This window comes from Pelodiscus sinensis, chromosome 30 (genome assembly GCF_052426305.1).
Source record: "Pelodiscus sinensis isolate ZL-2025 chromosome 30, ASM5242630v1, whole genome shotgun sequence".
NCBI classification, from domain to species: domain Eukaryota; kingdom Metazoa; phylum Chordata; order Testudines; family Trionychidae; genus Pelodiscus; species Pelodiscus sinensis.
The window spans coordinates 16002612-16025659 of NC_143081.1; the positions used below are offsets into that span (position 1 = coordinate 16002612).

At 60.4% G+C, this 23048-nt stretch overlaps 1 protein-coding gene across 1 annotated transcript; it reads right to left on the bottom strand.

The window, feature by feature from the left end:
• Positions 1 to 21159: 21159 nt before the first annotated feature.
• LOC149521283 (ribonuclease homolog) lies at positions 21160 to 22666 on the bottom strand. Its single transcript, XM_089774469.1, has 2 exons — positions 22602 to 22666; positions 21160 to 22088 (listed from the first exon to the last, which is right to left on the bottom strand). The coding sequence occupies exons 1-2, from the start codon at positions 22655 to 22657 to the stop codon at positions 21635 to 21637; spliced, it is 510 nt and encodes a 169-aa protein (XP_089630595.1). The 5' UTR covers positions 22658 to 22666; the 3' UTR covers positions 21160 to 21634.
• Positions 22667 to 23048: the final 382 nt, after the last annotated feature.

The window sequence follows — 23048 nt, forward strand, 5'->3', positions numbered from 1 at the left end:
CTCTTTGCTGGGGTGGTGGGGATGCCACACCATTCTCTGCGTGCCCCTAACTCTCCCACTGCCGACCGCGGGAAGGCCAGACGCAGGTGGATAATTGCCCGGTTCTGTGCACTCTGCCTGACGCGCAGCTCGGGCCATTGTCAGAGACAGACCCGGGCCTCGGGAGGTCGTGGTTTGCCTCTGCACGGCGGCTCTGAGGTTCCCGTCTCTCCCTGTGCCCTGAGGGCCCTCCGGCAGGCGCCATGGGGCTGAGAGCCGCCCCTCGGCTGCTGCTGTAGATGGTGGTGCTGCTGCTGGCGTGAGCCTGCACCAGCCAGGCGCAGTACGAGCGCTTCTTGCAAGGGCCACGACGACCGTTACTGCACCGACCGCATGCGCTACATGCTGAAGGCGGACCGGAGACAGGACCGGGGCCCAGGGTCTGCAAGGAGACTAACACCTTCGTCCACGGAAGCCACAAGGACGTCCGAGCCGTCTGCACGGCCAGGAGCATGTCAGCCGGGCGCCCGCGCCTCCTCCAGGTCCCCATCTGCACCTTGCACGGCGGCCGGTCCTTGGAGAACTGCCACTATTGGGCGGCCCGCGGCTCCCGCACGCTCGTCCTGGCCCGCGATGAGCACGAACACCCCGTGCACTTCGCCGAGAGCCGGATCTGACGGGGCCACGGGGCGGCCGCTCCCCCATCACCTCCACGCCGCTCTGGGGCCCAGGGGCTCCGTCACTTCCCCTGCCGTGGACAGCGTATGGACCGGGGTATGGCCCGCGGGCCGGATACGACCTGCCAAGCCTTTTCATGCAGCCCGCGGGCCACCCGCTCCCCCCCCCCAGGCACCCTGCGGCTCTCCGCCCCCACACCCAGCACAAACTCTTAGCTCTTATTGGCTGGAAACTGGCCAATGGGCACCGACAGACAGTGCTGGGGGAGGGGAATCAATGAAGCCTTCCCCAGTGCCCCACTGTCACGTTATTGGATTGTGAGGGGAGCAGCCGGGTCATGGGCGCAGGACAAGTGAGACAGGAGCTTGCTTTCTTCTGATTCTGCATCTGCTCTTCATAGGTCTGAATAGTGTCTGTGTGTGGCGTTAGGGGTCTGTACTCTGTGTGGAGACTGGAAGTCTCTCTGCATGTGGCTGAGCAGTGGGCAGAGCCCGGCCTATGGACATGCTAATCAGTGAGGCCCTGTGGGACAATGGCCCTTGATGGGCCAAGGACACACCTGGGGAATGGTGATCGACACCTTAGGGCTGCCAGCAGGGAACGCCAGGATAGGCTGCTGGCCAGGTGACCTGCTGCAGCCAAGAAGAGACCAGGAAGGAGGGATAAAGAGGCCATGTGGTCGACTCCATCTTGGTTCTCAGCTCAGCACTTCATCCCAGAGGCAGCACTGCAGGGATTGAAGAGCCGGAAAGACCTGTGAACCCATCCAGATCCTAGGATGTGCAACAAGAACTAAACCAGCAGCTGTAACATCTCTGCTAGAGCCTGCACTGAGAACTGGGAGATTCGATGCATGTAATGTATGGTTCTTTAACAGCCTCACTCTCGTGCTTTTCTTTCTTATGATAATAAACCTTTAGATGTTAGATGCTAAAGGATTGGCCCAGCGTGATTTATGGGTAAGGTCCAGAGGGTAAATTGACCAGGGATCTGTGGCTGGTTTCTTGGGTCCGGACAGGACGTGTTCGGGGTAGATGGGATTGGGTGCTAGGACCCCCCACCTGTGTATGAGGCCCGGGGCCATCTGGGGCATGGATATTGCTGGGGTGTCGGAGGGGTTTTGCTCGGGAGGCTTCAGGCAGGCAGCTGAAGCGCTCTGTGGGACTGGTTTGTGGCCTGTGTGGAGAGGTCACCAGTCTGGGGGCTGTAAGTATCCCCGGATTTGAGCAATTCGCCCTGAGCAGACACCCTCAGCTGTGCCCAGACACGGCCCGGTCCGTCACAGTGGCGTAGTCGGCAGGATCCACAGATCTTGGTCAATTGAGCTTTGGGATCAGGACCCCACGCTGTCTAAATTTGATTTTTAGTACTTAGAGTTTGGTTGGATAAAGAGCTTTCACGTTAACTTTTACAAGTGTGCTGAACAGCTTGCCGTGCATAGTACCCTCCCCTACCGCTGCCTGACAGCCATACAGCGGGTGTCCTGACCAACATATAACCGCTTTTGAGTCAAATGGTCAATTTCCGAAAAAAAGCCCCGAAGATTTCAGAAAAAAAGAAACATTCCAGCTAAGGGAATGGGTGTAGTTCTTGGAGACGCTTGGAGTTTCGCTTTCAATAACCACTGCCCATTTCCACAGGGGAAGTGTATTGCCCACAACTTTGGTTTAGAAAGGAAATGTCAATTTTTATTTTATGGACCTGGATCATCTGGATTATGACTTTGTGAACTGAGGGCTCCGTTGGCCTGCAAGTGTTAAATCTGTGTAACCCAGGAAGCTTTCGGTAAGAAATGCTTTAAATGTATTACCATCTCGCCAGGTGCTCAACAGACCTACAGGCAAAATGTAAACACACGGATGGATGAGTAACCATGTTTAATGAATTACACACCCCTTTGAACATGTCCTATAAACAGCAAAACCTTTTCACTGCACTATCCCACGGCAGAATGGCACAGATGCTTCTCCTGTGTTTCTTACACAACCTTTACCTTTTATGTCAGGAAAAGAGTTTTTCTGGCATCAGTGCTGTGACAGACCGGGCCGTGTCTGGGCACAGCTGAAGGCGTCCGCTCAGGGCGAATTGCTCGAATCCAGGGCTCCTTACAGCCCCTGACTGGCGACCTCTCCACACAGGCCACAAACCAGTCCCACAGAGCGCTTCAGCTGCCTGCCTGAAGCCTCCCGAGCAAAACCCCTCCGACACCCCAGCAATATCCGTGCCCCAGATGGCCCCGGGCCTCATACACAGGTGGGGGGTCCTAGCACCCAATCCCACCTACCCCGAACAAGTTCTGTCCGGTTCCAAGAAACCAGCCACAGATCCCTGGTCAATTTACCCTCTGGACCTTACCCACAAATCACACTGGGCCAATCCTTTAGAATCTATATCTAAAGGTTTATTATTACAAGAAAGAAAAGCCTGAGAGTAAGGTTATTAAAGTACAGTACGTTACATGCACCGAATCTCCCAGTTCTCAATGCAGGCTCTAGCAGAGATGTTACAGCTGCTGGTTTAAAAGTCCTTATTGCACATCCTACGATCAGGATGGGTTCACAGGTCTTCCGGGCTCTTCGATCCCTGCAGTGCTGCCTCTGGGATGAAGTGCTGAGCTGAGAACAAAATGGCATCGACCACATGGCCTCTTTATACTCCTTCCTGGCCTCTTCTTGCATGCAGCAAGTCACCTGGTCCTCAGCCTCTCTGTGTTCCCTGCTGGCTGCTCTCAGGACAGCCCCCATTCTTTGGGTGTGTCTTTGGCCCATTGAGAACCATTGTTCCACAGGTAATTAGCATGTCCACAGGCTCCACAGGCTCGGCCCTGCCCAATGCTTAACCACATGCAGGGAAATCTTCAGTTTCCACACAGATTACAGATCTACACACACAGACATTATATACTCACATAAACAGTGTACACAGGATCAGAAAACAACAAGCTCCCATTCAATACCCCACATGGCTCCCTTTCATACAGATTTCTGGGGCCAACACCCCCACCTAGGGGTGCAGCAGCGATCTGGCTGCTTCCCTCCAATTCGGTAATGTGACAAGTGCTTTCAAGACACAAGCCAGAGAATACTTAAAGTCAATGTTTGGATATTTCTAAAATTGCAAATGAAATATACGTGAAAACATCACCAGCTAATATGACAGAGGCTCACGGAATCACAGAATTACTTAAGCCTTGATGCTAGGCATATTTTATTCAATATTTCTTTTATTTTATACTAACATCTTCTTCACAATTGATTGACTCACCCCTCCCTTCTTCCCTGACCCATTTTTTGCTGAAAAAATGAAGGACACATCTGGTTTGGGAACACTCCGAGCTCTGGATTCGCTGTGGGGGGTCACAGAACTGGGGAGAGCCTGGGAGGGGGGAGATGGGAGAGGGAGGGGTGGTGAAAACCTCTGTGGAGGGAGGAGGGAGCCGGAAGGGGGACTTGCTACCTGCCAGCCCTGTGCTCATGGGGGGCCAGGCAGTGACACTCAGGGAAACCATCCCCCTCCCCCAGCCGCTGCTGGAACCAAAGACAAAGCAGGGAACAGGCCGGGGAGACCCAGCTGAGCCCTCCAGACAAGGGCGATGGGGCTGAGACACACCCCAGACTCAGCTGCACTGGGGATGGGGCAGAGAGACCTCCCCACTAGCAGACAGGTGGAGACCAGCTCTCCAGAGCAGGGACCGCACTGAACTCTGGGATAGCGAAAGGGGAGAAGCACGGCATGATGGGAAATCTCTGCTCCAGAGGCTAATGAACCCAGGCCGGCTCCCCCCAAACGAGCCGTTGTCAGACCAGCTCTAGATTGGATCCTATTGGCCCCCCAGCACTGAGCCTGCCCCGTTGCGTTGTGAGCTCCTTCCTGGGGCACCCCCCAGCCGGGCGTGACCAGTCTCTGTTGTGTCACCTCCGTATGCCCAGGGACAAACCCAGTGTCCCCCTCTCCCTGCAAAAACACCCCTGTGGCGGATTTACGGGTGCGAGCGCCTCGCGCCCCCTCTTCTTGGCTTCGAACAGAGCCAGGGGCGGGGCTCTGCGGACCCACCGCCTTCGTTACTCTCCTTGTCCCTAACCCCAGGGTTTGTTGGCAGGGTCTATTGTGGGGGGGGGGGGCGATCACCTCCCGACCAGAGGTGGCCGAGAGGGCTCGGTGAACCCCGAGTTCAGGCCCCCTCCTCCGGCCGGAGAGGGGGGGTTTGGTCGTGGCGTGTCCAGGAAAAAAGGGGTTGGGGTCCCGGCTCTTAGAAGGTTCTGCGGCTGGTGCAGTTCACCCAGCCTCCAGTTCTTGAGGATTGCAGGGAGGGCGGGGGAGTGGGGGACCCGGGCCCTCCCTCACCACCGGGTCCCAGCCCGAGGCCCTAAGTGGAGTTGGCGTCTAAACGTCGCCCTCCACGGCGGATGGGGCGGCAGCCCTCGACTCCTCCGCCCACGGGCGCCAAAAGGGCCCTGCCTCGGGCTCCTTCCACTCCCTGCTTGTCCGCCCCGGCGGTGGGGCCGATCGGGGTGCACTCACCGCGCTGAAGTCTCCGGGTGCGTCCCAGTGCGAGCCGCCAGCTGCCGACTCCGTCCTTCCTGGTCGCCCCGGGGGCCGAGCCCTTGGTGCCCCTGGAAGCCAGGGTCGCCACCTCCTCGCTCCTGCCCCCCTTTCCGTCTGCCCGGTCGCCACCTTTATGGGCGCCGGGGAGTGACGTCTGGGCGTTCCGCCACGCCCGTGCGCTGCCGCCGCCCCCGCCCTTGCCCCAGCGTGGGCCCGTGCCCCGTTCAGAGCCGCAAGCCGGGGCGGGCGGGCTGGCTGCTTCCGCGCGGTCCGCGCCCTCCCCCGCTCCCGGCGGGGTGCCCCGGATTGGGCTTGCTGCTGCCCCAACTCCGGGGCTGCGATGCCGGTCGGCGCGCCGCTTGCGGTGCGCGGTTTCTCCCGAGGGAGGGGGAGTCCCGCTCCCTCCTCTAGTGTGGACCCCGCCGGGTCCGTCACAACCCCCCCTTGCCCAGGGAAACCGGCTCTGGTGCCAGGATGTGAAACCCGCGTCAGACCCATTGAGACTCCAACTTCTCCCGCCAGATCGTGAGGGGGCTCGGCCCTGCTTGTCCCCTGTCCCTGGGCCCCCGGCTCCCAGCGCCAGCTCGGACCCCCGATCCATGCAAGCTCCATGGATGGCTGAGATCTCTCCCCATCCCGGTGTCTCTCTCTAGGCCTCCTGACCCTGCCTGGTGTTCCTCACCAGTTCCAAGTTCGATTTCAAATGGGCACTCTTGTGTGTTTGGCTCCCGTTCATAGATCTAGTCACCCACACCCCAGCATGAAGAGCTGGCCTGGTTACGCCGGTGGCTTCTCCCCCCTTTTCTTTCTCTCTCGCTCTCTTCCTCAGGGGGCCGTTCTGGCTTCCCCACCAACGCTCTTTGTGCCCCCGCTGAAGATCCCTGCGGTGCCCAAACACCCCGGGGGACTGCTCACCCCGTGGATTCCCCACAGGATTGTGGGGTGAGAGTGGGGATGAGGGTGTGACGGACCAGGCCGTGTCTGGGCACAGCTGAGGGTGTCCGCTCAGGGCGAATTGCTCAAATCCGGGGCTCCTTACAGCCCCCAGACTGGCGACCTCTCCAAACAGGCCACAAACCAGTCCCACAGAGCGCTTCAGCTGCCTGCCTGAAGCCTCCCGAGCAAAACCCCTCCGACACCCCAGCAATATCCGTGCCCCAGATGGCCCCGGGCCTCATACACAGGTGGGGGGTCCTAGCACCCAATCCCACCTACCCCGAACAAGTCCTGTCCCGTTCCAGGAAACCAGCCACAGATCCCTGGTCAATTTACCCTCTGGACCTTACCCACAAATCACGCTGGGCCAATCATTTAGCATCTAACAACTAAAGGTTTATTAACACAAGAAAGAAAAGCATGACAGTAAGGTTGTTAAAGAATAGTACGTTACATGCACCGAATCTCCCAGTCCTTGATGCAGGCTCTAGCAGAGATGTACAGCTGCTGGTTTAAAAGTTCTTATTGCACATCCTACGATCAGGATGGGTTCACAGGTCTTCCGGGCTCTTCAATCCCTGCAGTGCTGCCTCTGGGATGAAGTGCTGAGCTGAGAACAAAATGGCATCGACCACATGGCCTCTTTATACCTCCTTCCTGGCCTCTTCTTGTATGCAGCAGGTCACCTGGTCAGAGGCCAATCTCTGTGTTCCCTGCTGGCTGCTCTCAGGTGACAAACCCCCATTCTTTCGGTGTGTCCTTGGCCCATCAAGTGCCATTGTCCCACAGGGCCTGGCTAATCAGCCTGTCCATAGCCATGCTTAACCACATTCAGAGAAATATTCAGCTTCCACACAGATTACAGATTCCTACCTACACACACAGACATTATACACTCACATAAATAGCGTACATAAGATCCGCAAACAATAAGCTCCCATTCAATACCCCACATGGCTTCCTTTTATACCAATTTCTGGGGCCAACACCCCCACCTAGGGGTGCAGCAGCGATCTGGCTGCTTCCCTCCAATTCGGTAATGTGACAGGGGGGTGCTGAATGTAGGGGCAGGCGAGGATGGCAGCTTGCAGTGCTGTTCAATGCAGCCCACCGAGCCCTAAGGCGCAGGCCTTGCTATGAAACCAGTCTGGGGTCAGCCCTGCCTGTCCTTTGTCTCCTTCCCCGTGCAGGACTTCTTCTCTTCTGTGCTTGGACCTCGGGTGTGTGGGCCCTGTACTCGTGTGCAGTGAGTCACGCCCAGCCCCTCCCTGCTCCTGTGGAGAGTCACACACGCACGCACATGCACACACACACACACACACCGTACAGCAAGGAGTGGCTGCAACAGCAGAGTGAATTCAGGACTGCAAGTGTGGACAGCGCCCCCGCCACGTCACAGGGGAGCAGGAGGGACCCACAGCTCCTGCCCTTGGAACTAGAAGTGAGGGGCCCATCACACCGGCAACCCCAGCGCCCGGCGCCCCACGGGTGGGAATCCGAGGGACCACCACGTCCTGAGGGGTACACATGGGCGAAGTGTTAGCGAAAGTGGCTTAGTCACTGTATTTCAGCAGATCTTCTGGGACCGGCTTTACGGGCTCTTAATTCCCTTCGAACTGATCGTATGTACGGTTTAAATGGCACAGCCATTGCTTCTAAGGCTTGTAAAATGTAAACAACTGTATTGACTCCTTAGCGCTGGCAATAAAGTAGAAAGTGGGAAAGTCCCTCTGGAGGGTCCTGGTTTCCTTTGGAACCAAAATAAATTGAAACATATGACAAGGGAAGTTGGTGAGACAGATTATAACCCCTCACCTGTGTATGGGGGGCACAGGGAACACTGGGGTGTGTGAGGGGAGGTGGGGGATGGGTTATAACCTCTCCCCTGTGTGAGGAGGGGCTGGGGGGCACAGGGAGCACTGGGGTGTCTGAGGGGAGGTGGGGGATGGGCTATAACCTCTCCCCTGTGTGAGGAGGGGCTGGGGGGCACAGGGAGCACTGGGGTGTCTGAGGGGAGGTGGGGGATGGGTTATAACCTCTCCCCTGTGTGAGGGGGTGCTGGGGGGCACAGGGAGCACTGGGGTGTCTGAGGGGAGGTGGGGGATGGGTTATAACCTCTCCCCTGTGTAAGGGGGGCTGGGGGGCACAGGGAGCACTGGGGTGTCTGAGGGGAGGTGGGGGATGGGTTATAACCTCTCCCCTGTGTGAGGGGGGCTGGGGGCACAGGGAGCACTGGGGTGTCTGAGGGGAGGTGGGGGATGGGTTATAACCTCTCCCCTGTGTCAGGGAGGCTGGGGGGCACAGGGAGCACTGGGGTGTGTGAGGGGAGGTGGGGGATGGGTTATAACCTCTCCCCTGTGTGAGGGGGGCTGGGGGGCACAGGGAGCACTGGGGTGTCTGAGGGGAGGTGGGGGATGTGTTATAACCTCTCCCCTGTGTAAGGGGGCTGGGGGGGCACAGGGAGCACTGGGGTGTCTGAGGGGAGGTGGGGGATGGGTTATCACCTCTCCCCTGTGTAAGGGGGACTGGGGGGCACAGGGAGCACTGGGGTGTCTGAGGGGGGTGGGGGATGGGTTATAACCTCTCCCCTGTGTAAAGGGGGCTGGGGGGCACAGGGAGCAATGGGGTGTGTGAGGGGAGATGGGGGATGGGTTATCACCTCTCCCCTGTGTAAGGGGGGCTGGGGGGGCACAGGGAGCACTGGGGTGTCTGAGGGGAGGTGGGGGATGGGTTATCACCTCTCCCCTGTGTAAGGGGGGCTGGGGGGCACAGGGAGCACTGGGGTGTCTGAGGGGAGGTGGGGGATGGGTTATCACCTCTCCCCTGTGTAAGGGGGGCTGGGGGGCACAGGGAGCACTGGGGTGTCTGAGGGGAGGTGGGGGATGGGTTATCACCACTCCCCTGTGTAAGGGGGGCTAGGGGGCACAGGGAGCACTGGGGTGTCTGAGGGGAGGTGGGGGATGGGTTATCACCTCTCCCCTGTGTAAGGGGGGCTGGGGGGCACAGGGAGCACTGGGGTGTCTGAGGGGGGTGGGGGATGGGTTATAACCTCTCCCCTGTGTAAGGGGGACTGGGGGGCACAGGGAGCACTGGGGTGTCTGAGGGGAGGTGGGGATGGGTTAGAACCTCTCCCCTGTGTAAGGGGGGTTGGGGGGGCACAGGGAGCACTGGGGTGTCTGAGGGGAGGTGGGGGATGGGTTATAACCTCTCCCCTGTGTAAGGGGGGCTGGGGGGCACAGGGAGCACTGGGGTGTCTGAGGGGAGGTGGGGGATGGGTTATAACCTCTCCCCTGTGTAAGGGGGGCTGGGGGGCACAGGGAGCACTGGGGTGTCTGAGGGGAGGTGGGGGATTGGTTATAACCTCTCCCCTGTGTGAGGGGGGCTGGGGAGCACAGGGAGCACTGGGGTGTGTGAGGGGAGGTGGGGGATGGGTTATAACCTCTCCCCTGTGTGAGGGGGGGCTGGGGGGGCACAGGGAGCACTGGGGTGTGTGAGGGGAGGTGGGGGATGGGTTATAACCTCTCCCCTGTGTGAGGGGGGGCTGGGGGGCACAGGGAGCACTGGGGTGTCTGAGGGGAGGTGGGGGATGGGTTATAATCTCTCCCCTGTGTAAGGTGGGAGATGAGGGGTCCCAGGGGAACAGGGAATCTCGGGGGTGGCTCGTCAGGTTTCTGGGGAGCTGGGAGCCGGGGGTCTCCGTGTGAGGTTTGAGGCCCCCCAGGTTTGGGCGGGAAGTGGTCGCATCTCTGGGCATTTTGCCCAGTTTGACCCTCTCAGTGGAGCCCTGGGCACCCCCCCCCCCCCCGCCCGGGTCCCTGGGAGACGCCCCCCTCCCCCCCCGGGAGCCAATGGGTCTCCTGCTATTGACGGGCAGAGGGGCTGCCGATTCCACCAGCCACAGCAGGTGCCTGGGCTGAATTCCCCCAGGCCTGCCCCCAAGCTGAGCCCCGACCCCCCTCCCCTCTGGGACCCAGGGACCCTGTCCCCCCTGGTCCCCCCACATACACAAACTCGCCCTCGTGCTGCGTGCGCAGGGAAGGGTTTTATTGGCAGGAGCAGCGAGAAAATTCAACAAAGCGGCAGCTTCCCCCGGGATCAGCCCCTTAGCCCGTGGGAGGGGGAGGGGAGGAGGCTGTGCGGGGTAATGGGTACAGCGGGGGGGGGCAGGGAAGGGGCAGCCCAACCAGGATACCAGGGAGCCGGCCCACGTAGGAGCAGCGCCCCAGCCCGGGGACCATGCGGCAGGCGGAGGTGGCGACGGGGTCTCTGCAGAGCCATGGGCTGTTCGAGGGCTGGCACCGGCCCCGCAGGGGCAGAGAGCTGCTGGGATCGGCTTGGACGAAGGGGACGGCGCGTCTGCAGGTGCCGGGGAGGAAGCGCCGCTGCCGCGTGAGGTAGTTACAGGGCCCCTGGCTTGGGCGGAGGTACGTTCTGGGGGAAATCCACGGGCTTCCCCTCCAATTGCTGGGCGCTGCGGGATGCAGAGAATCAGGCCAGGACGGGCAGCAGCAGGGCCAGGAGCAGCAGGAGCGCGGGGCGGAGTCCCCACCGGGCCATGTCGTGCGCCTGGATCCACCTGCCGTGGGGAGAGGGGGGATGGATGGAGACAGCGCGGGGCCGGATCTGCCCCCTCCCGGGCCATACCCTGCCCCCCCCCACACACTGCCCCAAATGCTCAAGGCCAGGGGTGGGGAACTCTGTCCCAGGGGCTGGATACAGACGTCAGCTTGCCTGGGTCTGGCCCTGGAGGCTCGGAGCTCCCCCAGTATTGGGGAACCAGCACTGGTGCTCCACGGCCCCCCAAACACACACACTCTCCCCCACGGGTCTGGAGTTCCCCATGTCTACTAGGCTGCCCCCCAGGCTCTGTGTGGGGAGCGTCTGTCTCCTTCTCAGTGCCGGAAATGGAGTTCTTGTTTTCCCCACACGGCACCAAACCCGCTGGGGATCCGGCCGCTGCGGGGCCAGGGCTGCACAAACCCCTCCTCCCCGGAGAGCACCTAGACACCCCTCTGCCCAGCCCTGCCTGCTCTAACCACTAGCACACGCTGCCTCTCCCCCGGCGGGCAGGGTCTCCCGCCACTCACCAAGTCCTTGTGTCTGGGCTGGCGCCGGATCCGACCTGCACCTCGTCCTGACCCAGCTGTGCAGCCTGGAGTGAGTTATATAGGGCCCGGCTGGGTGTGGCGGAAGAGCAGTGGGAGGGGAAACTGAGGAAGCTCTCCAGTCACAGCACAGACTGGGCTCTGCCCATTTCGTCAGTGGCCAGATTGGCCAGGCACAGGACGCGCCCGGCAGCGCAGGCCCTGTCACACAGGTGAGCTGCACCGAAACGTTGCGGGCACGGCGCCTGCCGGGGCATGGGGGGGCCTCCATGCCAGCTCCGAGCAGGTGGCATGGACAGGACCCAGCGCCAGCTGGCCAGGGGCCCCAGGACCCGCCCTAAGGGCGAGACGAGTACCAGCCCCTGCAGGGGCACTGGCAGATGGGTGCCCTGGGAGGCCCTGGGCGTCCTCGGCCGGTGGCAGGGCTGTACCCCCTGTCCCCATTCTCAGCCAAGTGAGGCCCTGCTCTCCCCATCTCCTGCCCCTGGAGAGACCCCGACCCCTCACTGGGGCGCAGAGGGGAGGGGAAACTCAGCGGCAGGGCGGGGGGTGGACGCCCATTGGCCCCCTGCCAGCGTCACAGGCAGGGCCCTCGGCTGCCGGCCAGGGTAGCTCCCGCAGCCTGTGGGGAGAGCCCAGGCCAGGGGAGTGGACCCAGCCCAGCCCTGACTCATGGCCGCTCCCCGTCCTCCTGGCCCACCCGGCTCCTCCACCCACCGCCCTGCCAGCCCAGGGAGGGGCAGGATGGGAGCGGGGGGACAGGCGGCTAGCACCACACAAGCTGGCTGGCTCCCCCTTTTCCTCTTTCACTGCCAACCCCAGCACCCCTAAGTCCTGCTCCTTTCCCTGGCCACTGTCCCAGGAGAGGGGGGGGAACGGCAGAACGGGCTTCCTCAGGGCAAGGGGAGGGAGGGGGGTGCAAACCCCCACCCCAGGCACTTTGTTCTGTCCCCCCCCACAAAGCCCTGCCAGGAGGTTGGTGATTGGGGGGTGCTCCTGATGAGTGGGGGGAGGGGGAGAAGGACGGCGGGCTGGGGGCTATATTCGCAGGTGCTCTGGCACCCCTGCGCTTCTCGCTTTCTTCGTCTCCTTGTGCAGTTGGTCCAGGCCGTTGACAGCATCCACCTGGCAGACATGGACGCCCTCAGCGCCTGATTCGGCACCCAACCGCGAGGGTCTGTGGGCTGCAGCCCAACCATTCCTTATCAGTGCCAAGTTAGATTTGATATTGTCACTGCTGAGTGTGTTCGTCTCCCGTCCATGTATCTCGGCACTGCCCAGCCCTCAGGAACTGGCCTGCTTACACCGGTGGCTTCTCTCTCTTGTTCCTTCTTTCTCGCTCTCCCTTCCTCAGGGGATGTTCTGGCTTCCCCACTCGCTGTCCCCCAACGCTCCTTGTGCCCCGGCTGAAGATCTCTGCGGTGCCCAAACATCCCGGGGGGTTTGCTCATCCCCTGGGTTACCCGCAGAAGGATTGTGGGGTGAGGGTGGGGATGGGAGGTGCTGAACCCGGGGGCACGTGAGGATGGCAGCTCAAAGTGCTGTGAAACCAGCCCACCGAGTCCGACGGCACAGGAGGGGTGTCATCATCAGGAGTGCTGACCAGCACCCGGTGACTAAGGGGTTAACTCATGTTTCTAGCCCAGGTGTCAGGCGGTCAGCCAATAGCAGTGCAGGTAGGAATTTCAGGCTGGGACAGGGGCTTTCTCTCTCGCTCTCTTGTCTGAGATCAGAGCAGTCTCTCCCAGGGACTGAGGGAGGTGAGGGGTGCGTAGAGGGAAGTTTAACTAGTCTGTTGTTTTCCTTGCTGGGGGATTTGGAAATCATGTCTGAGCTGGATAGCTGGTTCTTCTCTTTTGTAACTGAGCCTTCAGCCCGGGGGCTCTCCCTGAGTCTCGCTAGCAATGGCGGCTCTTTCCGTCTAGCCAATTCACTGCTCTTGAAAATGTGCTTGTGTTTAGGTAAGAAACGATTCTTTTTTCTGATCAGTTCTTGCAGGAGAGCCCCAGTGGGGTGGGAATTGGCAGGAGGGAGGATTCAACCAAACCCACAATGTTGCCTTGTCAGACCTGCCTTGGCCTTGTGCAAAGCCCGGCTCTGTGACCCAGCAACCCCCGGCCTGTCTCACGTTTGGGGCGCATCGCACGCAGGCTGGGGGAGGGAGCTGGGAGGGGCAGGGACGCTTTGCACAATCACGTCAATTGGGCACGGTGCAGCGAGACTCCGCCAAGAGCGGGGGCAGCCTGAGACCGGGACGTTCTGTCTCTGATGAGCAAAACAACACTGCACGCAGCCAGGAAACTGCCACCCGGGCACCCAATTTGGCTAGATCCTGACATAGATCTAGACGGGTGCTACAATAAAAATCGTCTGCAGAGCGTGCGAGTCAAGACGCGGATCGGTCGACGGGGGGAGCCTTTGTTGACCCGTCCCTAATGCTCCATGAAACGAGGTTTACAGGGCAGTCAACAAAGGCTTCCCCCGTCGACCGATCCGCGTCTTGACTCGCGCGCTGTGCCGCTGACCAGCGGAGCCGGCACAGTGCGGAGGCCATTTTTAAATCCCCGCTTCATTGACTATGTCGGGTAGCCTGTTTCTGTCGGCAGAGGCATGTAGTCTAGAGACACCCGAAGTGACAGGCCCTTCAGGCTGCCGACCCCAATTTCAAGAGCGTTCCGACTGGCCAGGCAGAGGTGGGAACCGGCAGCGCAGGCCCTGCCACACAGGTGGGCTGCACCGAAACGTCGCGGGTGCGGTTCCCACCAGGGATGTGGCTGGTGACCTCCTTGCCAGCTCTGAGCAGGTGACATGGACGGTACCTGAGGCCAGCTGGCCAGGGACCCCGGGACCCGCCCGGGGCTTGCGACAGGAGAAATAGCCACCCTGCAGGGGCTGCGTGGATGAAGGGGGCCACGGGCAATTGCTCCACATGGCCGTGTGCCCAGAGAGCATCTGAGTGACCTCAGCCAGTGGCCTGGCTGCCCCCGGTGTCCCCATTCCCAGCCCATTGGGGCCCTGCTCGTTCCATCTCCTGCCCTCAGAGAGACACCAACCCCTCTCTGGGATGCAGAGGGGAGGAAAGACTCAGAGGCAGAGATGGGGGTGTGGGGATGTGAAACTCAGAGAGCTGGGCTCTGCCAGGGCAAGGCTCCCACCCACAGGTGAACCCCTCAGCCCTGGCCCTGCAGAACAACTAGAGACTCAGTTCCCCCTGAGAACCACCCAAGACCCCCTACCCCATCCCTGCACCCAACCATCACCCCTAAGGGAGAACCCCCAGCTCCTCCTGCCCCATGTTCTCACCAGCACCCCTGGTGTCAGGCTTAGTTTGGGGGCTTGGCCTGGCCTGTATGTAGCTTGTCTGGCCCTGCCCCTCCTCTCTCGGCCTGGGGAAGGCCCAGAAGAACTGGGGGGGAGGGGGGGGTAACGACATGTCCCAGAACAAGTAAAGCTGTTTTTCACAATTGTTTCAATTTGTCAGACGTTGTAACAGTTTTCACGCTCGCTCTGGTGTCCAGCTTAGGCCCCAGCCCTGGCCAGGCCTCAAGACATACGGGGGCACCCACAGGTTGTAAATTAGGTGCATGGCCCCCTGCCTGCCCCACAACCAGAGCCCTCAGGTTCTGGCCAGGGTAGCTCCCGCAGCCTGTGGGGAGAGCATCAGGCCAGGGGAGCAGAGCCAGGCCAGCCCTGACTCACGGCTGCTCCCCATCCTCCTGGACCCCTTGGCTCCTCCACCCACCGCCCCTGGCTAGTCCATCGGAGGGGTTGACGGGGGCAGTGGGACAGGGGTCTGGCAGTGCATATGGACTGGCCTGCTCCCCCTCCTGCACCTTTCACTGCCAATCCCTGAACCCCTAAATCCTGCCCCCTTCACTGCCAAGCCCTTCACCCTCCTGCACCCCTAAAACCAGCACCATTCATTCCTTAGCCCTGCACACCTCCTGTGCCCCATGTCCTGCCCCCTTCACTGCCAACCCCTGCACCCCTAATACCATCACCATTCTGGGAAACTGCTTCTTCTGGGCTGAATGTCCGGCCACTCGCCTCTGAAAGCGGATCAGGAAGAAGCCACGAGACAGCGCTTGGTGGGCAAACACGCCTGTTCTATCGTGTGGAGTTCCGCCCTTTAGGAAGAAATGGCTGGAAACACAGAGAGCTTGAGCGGTTGCAAGCGTCCATTTATTCCATGGCACAGAACTCACTAGCACCTGCGCAGACGGCTGGGCTGAGCCCTAGTCACCTCACTCAGGGTACGTCTAGACTGTGTCCCTCTGTCGGCAGAAGGATGCAGATTAGGCATCCTGTAAACCTGCTTGCAGGAGGCCTAAGGGATCTGTGGATAAAGGCATTCTTTCTCGGCCGATCCCCCTCTAAACTGCTGCTTTTTGCCGACAAAGTGCTGAGTCAGCATAAACGGTGGCCATTTTTATCCACTTAAGTGAGGGATATTTTTAAAAAGATTTTTCGCTGCAGGATGGCTACCTTTAAATCTGCCATTGTGTGTCCAGGGAGATTGAAGAGTTCTCCGACAGGTTTTTGTATAAGGTGAGAGTGGGGATGGGAGGTGCTGAACTCAGGGGCATGTGACGATGGCAGCTCAAAGTGCTGTGAAATCCAGCCCACTGAGTCCGACGGCACAGGAGGGGTGTCATCATCAGGGGTGCTGGCCAGTATCCAGTGACTAAGGGGTTAACACATGTCCCTCGCCCATGTGTCGGGCGGTCAGTCAATAGCAGTGCAGATAGGAATTTCATGCTGGAAAAGAGGTTTTCTCTCTCTCCCTTGTCTGAGACCAGAGCAGTTTCTCCCAGAGATCGAGGAAGGTGGAAGACGCGTCTCTCTCCACTCACGGACTTCTTGGAATGTGTGAGTAGGAAAGTTCAGCTCGTCCCTCAGGGTTTGTCGTTTTCCTTGTTTGGGGGATTTGGAAATCATGCCTGAGCTGGATAATTGGTTTTTCTCTTCTGTAACTGGCCCTTCAGCCAGGGACTTTCCATGAGTGCAGATAGCAATGGTGGCTCTTTCCATCCAGCCAATTTACTGTGCTTGCAACAGAGCTTTGTTTTGGTAATAAAAGTTTGTTTCTTTTTTCTAATTAGAAATAAGGAGCATCGCTCTAGCAGGAGAGCCCCACCGGGGTGGTAATTGGCAGGAGGGAGGATTCAACCAAAACGACTATGTTGGCCTTGTCAGGCCTGCCCTGGCCTTGTCGAAAGCCCGGCTCTGTGACCTGGCAAAGCCCCAGCCTGTCTCACATCTGGGGCACATCACACGCAGGCCAGGGAGGAAGCTGGGAGAGACAGGGACGCTTTGCACAATCATGCTAATTCGGCATGGTACATCGAGACCCTGCCAGGGCCGGGAGCAGCCTGGGACTGGGACGTTAGGTCTCTGATCGGTAAAATAACACCACACACAGAGCCAGGAAACTTCAACCCAGACGCAGAGTTTGGTAAGATCCTGAGTAGCAGGATGTCCCCCAAGGATGGGCCAATCAGGCACCTCACCCCACACATCACCCGTTGGGAAACCATGTGGAGAAATCCCTGTAATATTATCACTCTCATATCACTTTGGATTAAGATCTTGTCCTTTTAGCTATGTCTTTGCTAAGTGTTCTTATAGACTCTCCGGAACGTTTCTCCTTTAACTTTGTAGTAAGAGAAACTTTCCTTTTTATATGTCTAGATCTTGTAAGAAAAAATGTCTTTTGAGCTCTCCCCTTTCCTTGACTGCCCTGTTGAAATGACTGAGGTGTGACTGGAGAATGGAAGGGGAGCACCTCCAGCAGCAGGTGCCAGGGTGGAGAAGGTCTGGGAGCCAGATCCAAGCCAATCTCTGCAAAGTGAGCTCATTAAGAGGACTGGACAGACAGGGGCCGTGGGGGTCCAGCAGCAGGTGCCTGCCCTTGGAAGAACTCTCTCTGGAGCAGCATTAGGAAAGGCGAGGTGATGACTAACGGGCTGCATGAGAAGGATAAATAGGAGGCATCTTGCAGAGGACCCTGTGTTTTCGTCTTGTCGACATGGGAGCATGGATCCAGATGGGATCCACAGAAGCCTGACTCCACATCTGCCCCATCTAACTCCCCTGGCCAGTGCAGTTAGAGGAAGCTACTTTTGGTAACAAGGCGGCGTGTGCTTGTGTGTGTGTGAGAGTGCACGAGTGTGATGTATCACTTGCATATGATACGTATGGATTGATCTGTGGATGGTCAGTAAATGTGGCGTGTTGCCTTCTCCCTCTGAAAAAGATCCCGGGTGCTTCTTTCAAGCACAACAAGGCCAAGTCCAGGTTTGCTATACAATGGGCTTGGCTATGTCTAGGCTGCAGGCTTCTTTCCGAAGACGCTTTTCCGGAAGAATTCTTCAGTAAAAACGTCTCCCGGTAGAGAGCGTCCGCACTGCCGACGGGCATCGAAGACGTGATCTGCTCTGTCGAAAGAGAGCGTCATCACTGATTGGACGCTCTCTGGCTTCTAAGGCCACCCGGGACCAGTTCCAGATGGGCTGCAGGTCTCCAGTTGCTTCCCGGTGCTGGCGCCACAGCCTAGTGTGAGACGGGCTTAAAGGGACCCCCCTGGACAGACATGTCTCTGCTTCTACTGTGGACTTGCCTACCTCTGCAAGGGACAGCAAAGCTCCAGCAGCGCCTGCTTTGGTTGCCCCGCTCTTTTGGACACCACAGCATTTGTCTTTGTGCCGTGGAGCCGGAGGCACCCCTGGGCATGCCATGGGCCCACGTGGCCACGCTGCACGGTGTGCCGTCTGCCTTCATGGCCCTGACCGAGCTCACACCTGAGCTCATTCTTGAGACCGTCTCCCTGTGCGCAGGAGCAAGGCCCGTGCCACCGCACTCCACGGTGGAGAATTGTTTCTGCAGGCCGGACACCCGTTCCGACTGGTGGGGCCGGCTGGTCCTGCAGTGCTGGGACGACCTGCAATGACTCTAGAACTTCTGCAAACCCAAGGCCAGCTTTTTGGAGCTGTGTGCCTGGCTCGTCCCTGCCCCCCAGAGACGTGACACCCACCTGTGGCCCGCCACCCCCTGGAGAAGCGGGTCGCCAGCGCCGTCTGGAAGCTCGCCACCCCCGACAGCTACCGGTCGGTGGGCAACCAGTTCGGCACGGGGAAATCCACTGTCGGGGCTCTCCTCATGCAGTAGGGCTCTCTCGGCTGCAGTCCCTGCAGGGGGGGAGTTCAGTACTGGAAAGGGGGACCCTAGGGAAAGGGGGGTTGGGGCACTGCAGGAGTCACCTGGGGGTGCGTCTGGGGGAGGGGGATGCTCCATCGCCATGGATTTGTGCCATCCTGCCCTCACACAGCCCTGCTCCTGGGGGTGGGCACATAGGGGGTGGCCCCTCCGGTGTTTGGGGGGAGGGCACCTCCCAAGGGCTCAGGCACTCCCTCTCATCCTCTCTTGGGTGTGTTTGTCTCTTTCTGCGGGTGGTGAGGGCCATCAACTCCATCCTGCTGCGCAGGGTCATCCGCCCAGGAGACCTGGACCCGATCCTGGCCGGATTTTCCACCCTGGTGTTCCTGAACCGCGGGGGAGCCGTCGATGGGACCCACATCCCCATCCGCGCCCCGAGTCTTCGAGCGGCCCGGTACTTTAAAATCCCACCTCTGCCGGACTGGCATGCATGAGGAATGCGCCGTCTGTGCCGTAGTGGGGGGGCTGTCTGCTTTTCTGACCCTCTGCTGCTCGGTGTCTGGGCAGGGTCCAGCGGGAGGTGGAGTCTCCTGAGCCAACACAGGTAGACAATGACCCAGCAGCTTTACAACTGGCCAGGGAAGGAGTTTGAACAAAGGAAGGGGTGCGGATTCCTGGGGGGGTGAGTGACCAGTTGCTGGGAAAAGGGACAGGCTTGCCTGGGGGAAGCATGAAGGAAGCAGACGAGGTCCAGGACGAGGGGGTTCAGGAGCCCGTGCTGAGCTGTCTCTCTGAGAACCAATAAACCCTCCTGCTCTACTGGCTGGCGCAGTCACAGCTGGCTGCGGGCCGGAGCGCGGGGTCACCTCGTCAAACCTTCCGCCACCTCAAGGCGCAGTTCAGGTGCCTCCGGACCCGCCCCGACGTGCGGGAGCACGACATCCCCGAGGTGGTGTCGGCGTCGTGTGTCCTCCATACCATTGTGGAGAGGAAAGGGGAGGCCTTCCTGCCGGGTTGGGGGGCACAGGCCGGCTGCAAAGGAGACCCTTTGAGCAACCATGGATATTGCCACCGGGAGGCCCTGAGGGAGAGCTGGGAGAGGCAGAGACGCTTTCCACAATCACGCCAATTGGGCACGTGTGACGTAGTGTTGGTACCTTGCTGGTTGCTGTGCTGGGCAGTGGGCTGTGGGTGACCCCCACTGGCTGCAGCACGGCCCAGCAGGGCAGGGGTGAGTCATTATGCAAAGGGGTCTCTCAACCTGTCCGACCAGCCACCCCCCATGGGGAGAAACAAAGGAAGGTGGATGCCGCTCCTGGCTGTGGGGGAGGGCTGGAAGAGAGTTAGTTTCTGTCTGGGATCATGGAGGAGACAGCCTAGGAAAGGGGCTGGGATTTAGGGGCCCAGGCTCCCCCATCTCAAGGGGGGCTGAGGCATCCTAGGCCTGCCCTGGAACCAGATAACATCTGTGCTGTGCTGTATCCTGGAGAAGCAATAAACTCCCTCTGTTCTACCAGATGGCGGAGTCTGTCCGTGCCATTCGGGGGTGCAGGAGACGGGGAAACCCCAACGCGCCGTCACAGCACGGTACAGCGAGACCCCGCCAAGACTGGGAGCAGCCTGGGACCGGGATGTTCCCAAGCACGCAGATTGGCTAGATCCTGAGTAGCAGGATGTCCCCCTAGGACGGGCCGACCAGGCACCTCACCCCACACGTCAGCCGTTGGGAAGCGACCGAGTCTGGCTCTGCTATCCAATGGGCGTAGTGAGAATAATCGACGGGGGGAGGGAGCAGGAGGGACCCACAGCGCCTGCCCTTGTAACTAGAAGTGAGGGGCCCGTCACACCGGCGACCCCAGAGCCCAGCGTCCCCACGGGTGGGACTCCGAGGGGCCACGACCTCCCGCCGGGTACTGTGGGCGGCAGACGGGTGGCGTGTAAGTGAACGAGGCTCAATGATTGTATTACAATAGACCTTCTAGTGATTGCTTTGGCTTTGCTTTGTGCTTTGTTTAGTGCTCTACAATTAAGAGTGTTTAAGGTTTCAATCGTGTAGTCATTGTTTTCCAGGGTTGAAAAATGTAAACAGATGTATCAACTGCTTAACACTGGCAGAAAATGAGTAAGTCGGTATGTCTACGTGGAGTGCCCTGGTTTTCCGTGGATCAGAAATAATCCGAAGCACACAGGAAGGGGCGCTGGGGAGATGGGTTATAACCTCCCACCTGTGTGTGGTGTGGCTGGGGGGGAGCACAGGGAGTGCTGGGGTGTCCGAGGAGATGTGGGGATGGGGGGCTGTCTGGCACACAAGGGAACAGGGGATCTCAGGGGTTTCTGGAGAACCGGGGCCGATCCGGAGGTCCCTGGGTGAGGTTTGGGGCCTCAGAGCAATGCACTCCCAGGCTTAGGCGGGAAGTGGCTGCATCTCCGGGCTCTTTGCCCTGGTTTGACCTTCTCAGCAGAGCTCCCAGAAACACTCCCACCCCCCGGGTTCCTGTGGCAGAGACGCCCCACCGGGGGCCCATGGGTCTCCTGTTGCAGGGGAGGGGGGCAGAGGGGCTTCTGGTTCCACCGGCCACAGCCGGTGCCTGGACTGAAATGCCCCCGGCTCTGTCCACAGGGCACATGGGAGGCCCCAGCCCTGCCCCAAGGCTGAGCCCCGACCCCCTTCCCTCTGGGAAACCGAGACTCTGCCCCCCCCACACACACTCGAACTCGCCCCTCGTGCTGCGTGTGCACAAAAGGGTTTTATTGCCAGAAGAAGCAAGATAATTCAGTGAAGCAGCAGCTTCCCCCATGCTCGGCTTCAAGGAAAGGGAGGGGAAGAGGCTGTGCGGGCTAATGGGCACAGCGGGGGCGGGGCGGGGAAGGGGCAGCCAACCAGGGCTCATGGGAACTTGGATCTGCCCTGGGACACTCAAATGAGGCCCCCAAAGCAAATTCCTGGGAGATTTCAGCCGCTCGGCGGGCGCTGGGCTCCGGCTGAGAGTCCTGGGGCCAGCAGGGGGGTGGGCACCAGCTGTGTTCCTCGGGGGGCGCTGGACACCAGACCCCAGAATGAGAACCCCCAGAGCCCCGAGCTGCCGGCCCATTGGATAAGGGAGAAGCGGGATGTTCAGGGAGGGGAACTCATGCCAGCAGGGCAGGGAGGGGGCAGGGTAGACCCCAGGGCAGAGGCTACCCGGGAGCTAAGCGGGGTGCAGGGACCCTCTCCCGGGCCTCGGCCCCGCCCGGCTCTACACGGTGCCCAGGACGTCCACGGGCTTCCAGCTGCTGCAGGCCACGCGGATCCTGCGCCTCTCGAACCGGCCCACGTAGGAGCAGCGCCCCAGCCCGGGGACCATGCGGCAGGTGGTGGTGGGGACGGGGTTTCTGCTGACGCTTGTCCTGTTCATGGGCTGGCACCGGCCGTAGCAGCGGCAGAGGCTGTAGAGCTGGATGGGTTCGGCGTGGACGAAGGTGAAGCTGCGTCTGCAGCCGCGGATGCGGGAGCGCCGCTGCCACATGAGGTAGTCGCAGTACGGCTGGCCGGGCGGGGGGCTGGTCCTGGGGAAATCCACGTGCTTCCACACCAATTCCTGGGAGCTGCGGAATGCAAGGAAATGGGCCAGGCCGGCCGGCAGCAGGACCAGGAGCAGCAGGAGCGCGGGGCGGGGTCCCCCCGGGGCCATGTCGTGCACCTGGATCCACCTGCCGTGGGGAGAGGGGGGATGGATGGAGACAGAGCGGGCTGGATCTGCCCCCTCCCTGCCCCCTCCGAGGTACAACCCTGCCCCTGTCTCCCCCCCCCCCTCCCACACACTCTGCCCCAAACACCCTGGAGCAGGGGTGTGGAACCTCCATCCCAAGGGCAATCTATGGTCCCCAGCTTGCCTGGGTCCAGCTGTCAAACTGCAGTGTGGAACCCGCACCGGTGCCAATCCGCCCCCACTATCCGCCCATGGGGCTGGAGCGCACTGAATCTACTAGGCTGCCCCCAGGCTGTGTGGAGAGCGTCTTTATCCTGCTCTCCACCACAAATCCAGTTCCAGTGTTCCCCACACGGCACCAAACCCGCTGGAGATCTGGCCACTGCGGGACCAGGGGCTGCACAAACCCCTCCTCTCCGGAGAGCACCTAGACGCCCTTCTGCCCAGCCCTGCCTGCTCTAACCACTAGCACACGCTGCCTCTCTTCTCGTGGACGGGATCTCTAGCAACTCACCAAGTCCTTGTGTCTGGGCTGGCGCCGGATCCGACCTGCACCTCGTCCTGGTGCATCCACCCGGCCCGGAGTGACTTACATAGGGCCCAGCATGGTGCGGGGGAAGAGGAGTGGGAAGGGAAACTGAGGAATCTCTCGGCTCAGCAGGACGGCCTGGGCTCTGCCCATTGCGACAGCGGCCTGACCGGCCGGGCAGAGGTGGGAACGGGCAGCACAGGCCCTGACACGCAGGTGGGCTGCACCGAAACATCGCGGGTGCAGTTCCCCATTGGGGCCATGGGGCGGGGCCCTCGCCAGCTCTGAGCAGGTGAAATGGACGGTTCCTGGGGCCAGCTGGCCCGGGGCCGCTGAACCCACCCTGGGCTGGTGACACGAGCTACAGCCCCTGTAGGGGCCGCACAGACGGAGGGGGCGACGGGGAACGTGTGCCAGGCGGCTGTGTGCCCC